The 9,488-nt window shown below is 40.4% G+C and overlaps 1 protein-coding gene across 1 annotated transcript in view; it reads right to left on the reverse strand.

The window, feature by feature from the left end:
• Nucleotides 1–278: 278 nt before the first annotated feature.
• IFNAR1 (interferon alpha and beta receptor subunit 1) overlaps nt 279–9,488 on the reverse strand; it is a 27,230-nt gene continuing 18,020 nt past the window's right edge. The window contains exons 6-10 of the mRNA XM_019626948.1: nt 8,665–8,779; nt 3,153–3,352; nt 2,890–3,044; nt 866–1,016; nt 279–311 (exon numbers count right to left, since the gene is read on the reverse strand). Coding sequence (XP_019482493.1) covers nt 301–311; nt 866–1,016; nt 2,890–3,044; nt 3,153–3,352; nt 8,665–8,779 — 632 coding nt within the window. The 3' untranslated portion in view covers nt 279–300. The remainder of the gene's footprint in view (nt 312–865; nt 1,017–2,889; nt 3,045–3,152; nt 3,353–8,664; nt 8,780–9,488) is intronic.

The following is a 9,488-nucleotide window of genomic DNA, read 5'->3' on the forward strand; positions in this document are numbered from 1 at the left end:
TGTGGAGGATGTTGCTTCACTGGCCCATGTTGGTATTGTGATCGTTGCGCTCTTCCTGGCTGAGGCAGATCGGTCACCTACCATTGGACGGCCACTCATGGCAGCTCTTGCCGGCTGCCTGCCGCTCACGGTAGCTTATGGCAGCCCCACTGCAGCTCCACTGCAGCCTACGCTGTCTCCAGCGACTCACAGCAGCCCAGCTCCAGGTCGAGCTGTTGTTCACCATCTTAGCTGTAGAGGGCAGTGTCACTGGCCCNTCTTAATCAACGTGCCATTCGGCCGGCCCCTGGCCTTTACTTTTTAAAAGAGGCCTGGGAAGTGAAATAAGAGATCCTTAGTAAAGGATACAATATTGACACATAGCTCCAATCATACTAAGTATTCTCCAGCACTTCTGTAACAAATAGCTATGACAATTAAAGACATCCTGTGACTGACTAAGCATCTACAAGTCTACACTAGAAGCTGTAAAATACAAAATGGGACTAAGTCATTCCACATAAAAAATAATTCACAACTGAACTCAGGAAGTGATGCCCGCATGATGATTATGTTAAAGATTATGTAAAATATGTAAACGTCTTACTTAATGCTAAAGAGTAATAATCACAGAAAATTAAGAGTGTACTGGATGAAACAGAAAGCATTAAAAAAACACTGAATTGAACTGAGCATTAACAATATTTTCTAAAACTGAAAAGACTTAGCTTGAAGGTCTACTTTTAATTCATGGAGTTCATAAAGAAAATATCCTAATTTTGCAGTTAAAAAGGTAGTATTTTACAAATTTCAATGAACTGAATTATTTTTATTAAGTCTAGTAGCATTAAAAAAAATATATATATATATAATGAAAGATTCTGACCTGGTTTTGTTTTCTCGCATACAGTATCACTAAAAACACTGCTTTTATCCCGCTTTTCATCATCAAGGAGTGCTCTGACTTTGACACAATATACAGTTAGCGGTTTCAAGTCAGGGAAAGTAAAATCAGTTCTTTTCTTTACAATTTTCCTCTATAAAAAAAATAATATATCATTGATAAAATTTAGTCATCTCATGAAATCACATAGGGAACATCTATTTCTGAATTCTTTGAATACTCAATCTAAGACTGGCCTTTCCCAAACACAGATGGTGTATATTTTAAGAAATATCAATTTGTTTTGCACGACACATTATAACCAAATCAGGATGTTAAAGACGCTGCTGTCAAAAAGAAATACGACATAGTCCTAAGACAACTCTAATTTATACACGTGGCCTTAGGCAAGTTACTCCATCTCTATGGGCCCTACATCCAGACATGAAATACTGAGGGCAATTACTGCTCCTATCTGTGTTAGTCAGCTACTGCCGCCATCGTGTGTAACAAAACATAAAAGTGTTGTGCGACGTTGTGTGACAAAACATTCCCTGGCTCCGCGCATACTTCTTTTTCTCACTCCTAAGTGCCTCGACTGGCTGGGGAGCTCTCGTGGAGGCTGTGGTCTGGTTCAGCTCTGCTCGCATCGTCCTTGGACCAGACAACGCCAAGCATGCACAGCTCTGGGCGAGCAGCAGCACAGAGGCAAGCAGCGCCAGGCACACACAGTTACCGCCTCTGCGCTCACATCCCAACATCTGAAGCCCAGCCAGTGAAGCAGTAACGAAAACCCCATCCCAAGTATTTGCTCAACAGTCATTTAATCGACCATACTGTCTGGTGGGGTGGTTTTGAAGAATGATTGAGACAATTCATGGGAAATACTTCTTAGCACACACCTGAGAGTAAGTATGTACTAAACATGAGCTGCTATTATTACTGTCATTATTGATGAATAATCCAGCCTAGGATAGGATGGTAACTAACAGTTACAGAATTGTTATACAGATTAGGTTTCCCTGAACTGGGGACAACTGAGAACTGACCACAACTATCAATGGGCTAAATTATGTTACAGTGTGTTCAGATACTTAAAATGAAAGTAGCCAAATAACTGGAATTTTCTTAAGATTTCCAACAGAAAATGAAGTTAAAGAATTTACCAACTCAATGGCGTAAGATTTTTAAAGGTTGATTCCTTGACTGTAATTCCACAAGGAAAAGTGATCTAGGAATAATGTAGGTTATCTGATGCTGTGTATTATCTCTGTCAGGGCTTTTTTTTTTTAGTGTTAAACCAGTGTTTCTGAACCCTTTTTTCATGAGTACCCCAGGAGCCTTTCTAGATTTTTTTCTAATCCCCCCCACTACCCTCTCCCCGCACAATGAAGTTGAATACTAAGGAATAAGGATACTAAGGAGTAAGATTCTGTCTGGTAATGTTGAACTTTGGAGGCATGCTTTCCTGCTAGAGGGCCACAGAACATTGTAATACCTAAGATTCTTTTGCCCCCTAAGAACCAATTTTTGCCCCCTTGGAGGTATCCTGAGGGTACTTGGCATGACTGGAGGCAGTTTTGGTGGTCACAACTGGGAAGGACTGCTCTGGCACCTGGTGGGCAGAGGCCAGACATGTTGCTAAGTCTCCCACAATGTGGAGGTCAGCTCCCACAACAAAGAATGACCCAACCCAAATGTCAACAGTGTTGAGAAACAGTGGTTTATGGAAATACTGGGCAATCGTGTTAATAATACAAATTCCTGAGTTCTATCCCCAGGTATTCTGACTAAGAATGGGCTCAGGAATCTGAACTTTGAAAACACGCGGAGGCCCAGGTGCAGGTAACCTGTAATTCTGCCATGCGAAACATGGGAAAATGCCGTTATTTTTCCTATTGTAAATATCTGAGTTAATCACTGTCTGTAAGTTTAAACATTTTCCCTATAATTTTAACGTCAAGCTTTGTTTTAACCCCATCAATTGTAACTCTAAATTACGGAATTACACTACATAGTCATTTTACCTCAGCATTTGAAGTGTTTTCCCAAAAAGTAATTTCATAAATGAGCAGGTAATGCGGGTACACTGGCTTGTTTTGAGAGGCTTTTGGAGTACCGATATAGACACGCAGTGAGTTATTAATGGGCTTCAGATTAATGACTGGAGGAAGTATGAGAGCTAGAAAAAAATTGTAAAGACACAATATTAGTTTAGATTAGAAAAACGATTTTAAGAATCTGTACCAAATTGGAGAAATACAATCTAAAGTAAAAACTATTGGCTTACTTTGTATGTCAATATCAAATTTTTCCTCTTTGGACCAAAAAGATGTGCTATTTCCATCGGACGCTTGTACACGGATATAGTAAATTCCATTTGGGAAAACATTTTGAGGAAAGACACACTGGGTGATTCTGACATTCTCACAGTTTTGTATTTGTTTCCATTTTCCTGAATAGTCCTCAGACATCTTTTTAAAATGGGCACTTTTAAGAAAAAGAATAATTTTTTTTTTATTCCAAACACATTAATAAATATTTTTATTGGGTACCTATGATACGGGAGACCTCCCTCACTATAGAATTTTTAAGCCCCCTCACTATAGGCATTTTAAGTCCCCTCAATATAGAGCTGTAATCAGTGTAGCCCAACATTCCCCCAAATTCATCCCTTATCTACCCTAAACATTAACCACTGATAGAGGCCACCATGACCTCCACCTTACCCTAGGCCTCATTATACCATTATTATTATATCATACAAATGCCCAGTTCATTAATATCATTATAACAGACTGAATTCTGGGAAGGGACATACACAGTCTAAGAGGATGAGATAATAGCCACTCATCAATCACAGGTGTCAATCAAATGGTCCTGCGCCCTGAGGGGAACAGTCCATCCCAGAAAAGAAAGGATAAAACCCCCAGGCTCCTGTTAGCAAGTGCCCTTTGAGCGTTTTGAGCCTTTCCTCTCCCCTGGGCCCCACTTCAAACTCTTTGGCGTGTACTTTCTCTTCTAATAATGACCCTTGAGCCACTCTACTGCTCAGGCCCGCTTCTACTTCTTTGAAATGTACTTTTTCTTCTAATATATTGGTTTTTCACCACTTTACTTCTGTGTCTCATTCAATTCTTTTCTCAAAATGCCAAGAGTCTGGACATCGCGCCGGGAAGAGCCCACTCTNGTGGAGAGCGCAGCTCCTTGACCCATGTGGGAATCGAACCAGCAACCTTGGTTTATGAACTCTGTGTTCCAACCAACTGAGCTAACCGGCCTCCCCTAAACTGTTCATTTCCGATCGGTGCATTACAGCGATTGTATTGCACTGCGTTTCTACGCCCTCGTTTCCCATCATCCGGTATTATTTTGAATTAAATCCCAGATATCATATTACTGCATCTATAAACATGTCAATATTGCTTCATCTACAAATGTTTCGACATGTGTCTTTAAAATACAAGGAACCATGATAGCATTCTCTCACTCAAAATAAATTCATAATTCATATTATAAAAATGCAGTTAGTGTTAAATTTTTAATTGTCTCATAAACGCTGTAACTTTCTCCATTTCGCTGACGTTTGCTTGTTTAAATCAAAATTGAAAAGAGATAAACTCTTGTACTTTGCACTTGATTTGTTAATAAAACCAGCTCGCTTGCCTTGGAGACTTGCTCCAGCCTAGAGTTTGCCAATCGCGTCTGCATGGCATCAGGAAGCATGCTTTTGTCTGCCCTACATTTCCTGTAAGTTGGTAATTGGATCTGAGGCTTGATCAGATCAGGACAGAATTTTTGGCAAGACTTCTCCACAGATGGTGATGTGTTCCTCCAACAGGAGTTGCGTCATGTCTCTTGGGATGTTCGGAGCTGTTGATGTATAGCATCTAAATAGAAATAATCTTTTATGTAAGTTCACTAAGTAGTTTTTGACCATAACTCAGAGAGAATTCAAAGACTTAAGTGGCAGTAACACAAGAAAACTCCTTCCAGGAGTTCCTTCTATTGTCAAGCTTCAGCTCAAAATACGGAAAACAGGACCGGAAAACAGGACCGGGGGAAGTGTTGGATCCTGTCTCTATCTGGCAAGACGTAGCATTTATCTGCAAGTACCGGCACTCACTGAAGGAAGAAACTCCATCCTCTTCCATAAGTCATGTGTTTCTAATGAAATTTTACTTCTTTTGCTTAAGAATGATTTATCAAAAGTTATGAATATTTATGTTTCAATCAAGGGTATGCTGCTAATAATTGCGATGATAATTGGATCCAGGTGAAAGTTGTTTTCAAATTTTTAACTTTTCCTGCCCACTCACTTTATTGGCCCTTTCTTCCCTCTTGTAGCACTGGTAATAGGAAGTGATGCTTTTGCAGGGGTGTCACCTTCTTTGTCTGGCAAAATGTCATTAACCCATTTACATTTCCAGAACAATATAACTATTTGATCATAGGAAGGATACAGGTGAAAGTATTGCAAGGTTTTGCTGCGAGCATTGCAGCCTCTTGTGGACACGTAGCCCCCCTCGCAGTGAAGCAAAAGGCATATTATAACCTGATTTCTCAGCTGAGAGCTTTTTTCTCTTTTTTCACGTTTAGAGACTATGGTCATAGAAATTAGGTATAGAAATACCATATCAGTTTATATACTTTTTGTTGCAAAGATGTACGGTAGGTGATCAATAAACACATTACATTAAGAAACATCTCTGGGAAAAAGAATACGAATTCAGGGAGAAAAAGGAATGAGGCAAATTTTAGAATCAATAAAGAAGAGTTTCTGTAATTTTNTATAAAGAGAAATAGTCCCAACCTTAGGAAATTCACCATGCATACACATTTTAAGAAAGGAAAAAACTCTTAAAATTCTAATACTCAATATATATCAAAAACAAAAGATGAATGCAAGTCACGTTTGACTTCTGCAATTACAAGAGGTGCTCAAAGTGGTTACCATCAGCGTCCAGACACTTCTGATTATGGTGAACTACTGCTTGAGCAATGTCGACCAAAGTGTCCATTTGTGGCACCTCTGGTATATACAACACAAAAGAAAACCAAAGATCTTGTTCCAGAGTGTGATAAAGTAGTGGTGTGTTCGAGTTGGCTCATGCCAGCGCACAAAGACAGCTGTGAAGGTTTCAGAAATGCTGTGAGCCAGTTGTTAAACACAGCCATTAAAAATTAAGTAAACTTACAAGTAAGTAAACTGTATTAAAAAGAATAGTAACAAACACTCAAAACTCATCCTATCCTATTTTACTCCATTCTATTACCTATGCTCACGGCTATTTACATCTATTGTATCCATATGGTGGAAACACTGCATAATGGAGTGCTACCATGCATCGCGTCCCAACTCCATGTTCAGGGACATCATGTTAGTAGCTTGAAAGTGGCCATGGTGGGAGTATTTATATCATGAAAACTGGCAAACGCTACAAGTAAGGCTTTTCCCCTTTGGTGCATGTTACACATGCAGCAGCACGATGGTGGGTAAGTGCTATAACAGAGATATACACCACAGTGTTCTAAGATCACGTCTAAGCAGAGTGTGGGCACCTAACTGAGCCCGGGGAGGTCAAGTAAGTTGCTCAGAAACCAACAGCTCAGAGCATCTCAATTTAAGCCTGGAACTACCATAGCCTCTTAACTGGTTCCCTCGTCTCTAGTGCCCCCTTAGTCCATTGTACCATATACGATGCGGCCATCTTCACCTTCTTCAAACACAGACCTCATGCGGCCCATCCCACAACACAAAGTTCCCAATGGCACCCAAATGCCTACAGGATAGTCTGAAGCTAAGCCTAATATTATCCCATCATACTTATTCAATTTTCTCTCTCATTGCCCTCCCATGCCCAAATGTTCAGCTACTTTCAACTCAGGTCCTCCCCACCATGGTGGGCAAAATTCCAAGATGGCACCCAAGAGTCCTGCCCCCTGGTGCACACATCCTCCCTTTGAGTGTGGGCAGGACCCACAAACTCCTGGGAAGGTTCCATTATACAGCAAAGGTGAAGAGATTTTACAAATGAAATTAAGGTCCCAAATCAGTCAACTTCGAGTTAATCAAATGCGACAGTCCTGGGTGACCTGACCTAATCAGGTGAGCCCTTTAAAGAGAGTCCAGAGGTCAGAGATGCCCTCTTCTGATGACCTTCACGAAGCACACCACCACGAGTTCTACAGCTGGGAGAAGTGAGCTCTGCCAACAACCACATAAGCTTAGGAGAGAATCCCGAGCCTGGTGTGAGACCACAGCCCTCGCTGACGCCTTAAGTGCTGCCTGTGGGACCCTGAGCAGAGGACCTCTATGCCATGCCTGGACTCCTGACCAGAAGGCACTGAGTGATAATAAACAGTGTTTTCTAAGCTGCTAAGTTTGTGGCAGCCTGTTACAGGGCGACAGAAAACTAATACCTGTCCCTTACCCCAACCTAATTCTGTCTCTTCATGTCCTGCGCGTTCCCTTGTGCTACAGATCCCTGTCTAGGACACCCTCCTTGGAGCACTTGAAAATATCCAATTCAACAACCAAGGCCTTATTCACATCTCGTCTCCTTCCTAGCAGCTTCGCTAGTCTCTTCAGCCCCACCCACCTTTGCTTTCGATTTCTATAACCCTTATAACGTGTATACCATTCCTCAGTCCTACATCACACTTGGCTACGCCATGTCAGCTAACTGCTTTCGATTTCTAGAGCCAAGTGTCTTCATTATGCTGTATCTTTTCAATTCCTTCAGGGCTTTGTACCCAAAAGAAACTTTAAGAGACCAGCTATCAGAAACCTCTATCCCTCTCAAGCCTGTGGCCCCGTTATTTAACATACTTCTAAAAGCTAAGTATACACACAAGATTACTGGAGTTTCCTGATCAGTCTGAAATTACATACGAGACACTGAGGGGCACGTATACAGATGAATGCGTTTCCATTATACAAACTGTTCTTGGTTCAAAACTAACACTAAAGGACAGAGAAATGGATCACAGCAGTGTCAGCTTTCCTTCCCCTCCTTTTCTGTTTCGTTCTAGTCTGTCCCTTGTCCTTTCTTTCCTGCCTTTACCTATACTTGCTTTTGGTCCCTCTATTCCTCTGTCCTCGTTATTTCTCCTTCTTATCCCTTTTCTCTTCACTGCTCCTCCCATTTGATTTTCCTCGTCTCTTCTCCCTATTTGTCCCCTAGAATTTTCCATCAGTATAAACTACGTTCAGGTCTCTTTCACTACGTGGTGCTTAGACTTCGTCCATATTTGTCGCGTCTCCACTCGGCCACACAGAACACAGTTCTTTCCAACTTTCTTACATTCCCACTACAGTAACCACTGAAAAATTTGTCAAAACCACTAAAATGATAAAGAAAATGGGAAGGCTAACTTGACTTGAACAAGTCATGGTGACTGGACTGGGGTCATTTCAAGGACTCATGGAAGAAGTGAGCTCTGAAGAAAAGATCAAGCATTATCTTTTTATGCGTCAAGCATTCCAGATTGAGGAAGTAACACATGCAACTAGAATCACACTTCAAAAAAAAAAAAAAAGTTGGTAAAGACAGTAGGTATTGTTGGAATACACCCATTTGAAGAAACTGAGTCCAAAAGAGGTTAAGTCAATGTCATCCAGTTAGTTACTGGCAGAGAAAGAACTAGAATTCAATATCACATTTCCAATATATCATAACCACCTCTCGGTCAGTCAGCATGTGTGCAAGGATCTGCAGAGGGCTGCAGTGAGTGAAAAGAAGCATAAGAAACTGGGCAAAACAAACTGTGCCAAAGGAAATTTATGGAATAGAACTTACTGGAGCCACTGAGCTTGAAAAGTCATGTTTTCATATGTGTAATCCCATTTAAGAACATAGGTCTGATTTTTAGCAACCATTTGTACATTTTCCGGCGGAGGCAGTTTATTTTCAACTGGAAGACAAAGAGCACACAAAAAAGCATATATATTTAGTCTAGTGAGATAAGACGTGCTAAGAATTCTCAACAGCATGGGCAACGGCTTGCATTTTATCATGATGAGGCAGTAAGTAAGTTATGGTGTCTACTCACATAATGTAATACTATGCAGTCACTTAAATGAATACAGTAGACCTATATGAATGTACTGACATGCAAAGAGTTCCTCAACACAGTAGGTTAAATAAGCAAGTTGTAAGGTATTTCTGGCAGATATTTCTATTTTTAATGAATTAATTAAATTTTTTTTACAGTGGTGCAAGAGCAGTTTATTAGAAGTGAAAGTATACTCGAAAGAGAGAGGAGTGGGCTTGAGCAACAGCATGGCTCAAAAGGCCCCATTTTTTAATTTAAAACACAAAACAAGAAAACTGCATGTCTGTACATGCTATTAAGTCCTGGAAAAAGTCGGAAGGGAGCTACACAAACTGCTAACAATGCTTATTTCTGATAAATGGAAGTGGGAAATGGAAATGGAAGGAGGCAGGAGAGGAAAACTACTCTGATCCCTTCCCTATGGTTTGATTTAAAACACAAAGCGTATTAAATTTATAATTAAAATAATTTATAATTAAAATAATATAAGCTCCTACCTGTGACCTTAATTGTTGGCAAGATGTCACTGATAAATGTATCAGGATGCTTTCACGTGTTTTTTTTTTTT

Source organism: Hipposideros armiger, unplaced genomic scaffold (assembly GCF_001890085.2).
Source record: "Hipposideros armiger isolate ML-2016 unplaced genomic scaffold, ASM189008v1 scaffold_695, whole genome shotgun sequence".
In the NCBI taxonomy this organism is placed as follows: Eukaryota; Metazoa; Chordata; class Mammalia; order Chiroptera; family Hipposideridae; genus Hipposideros; species Hipposideros armiger.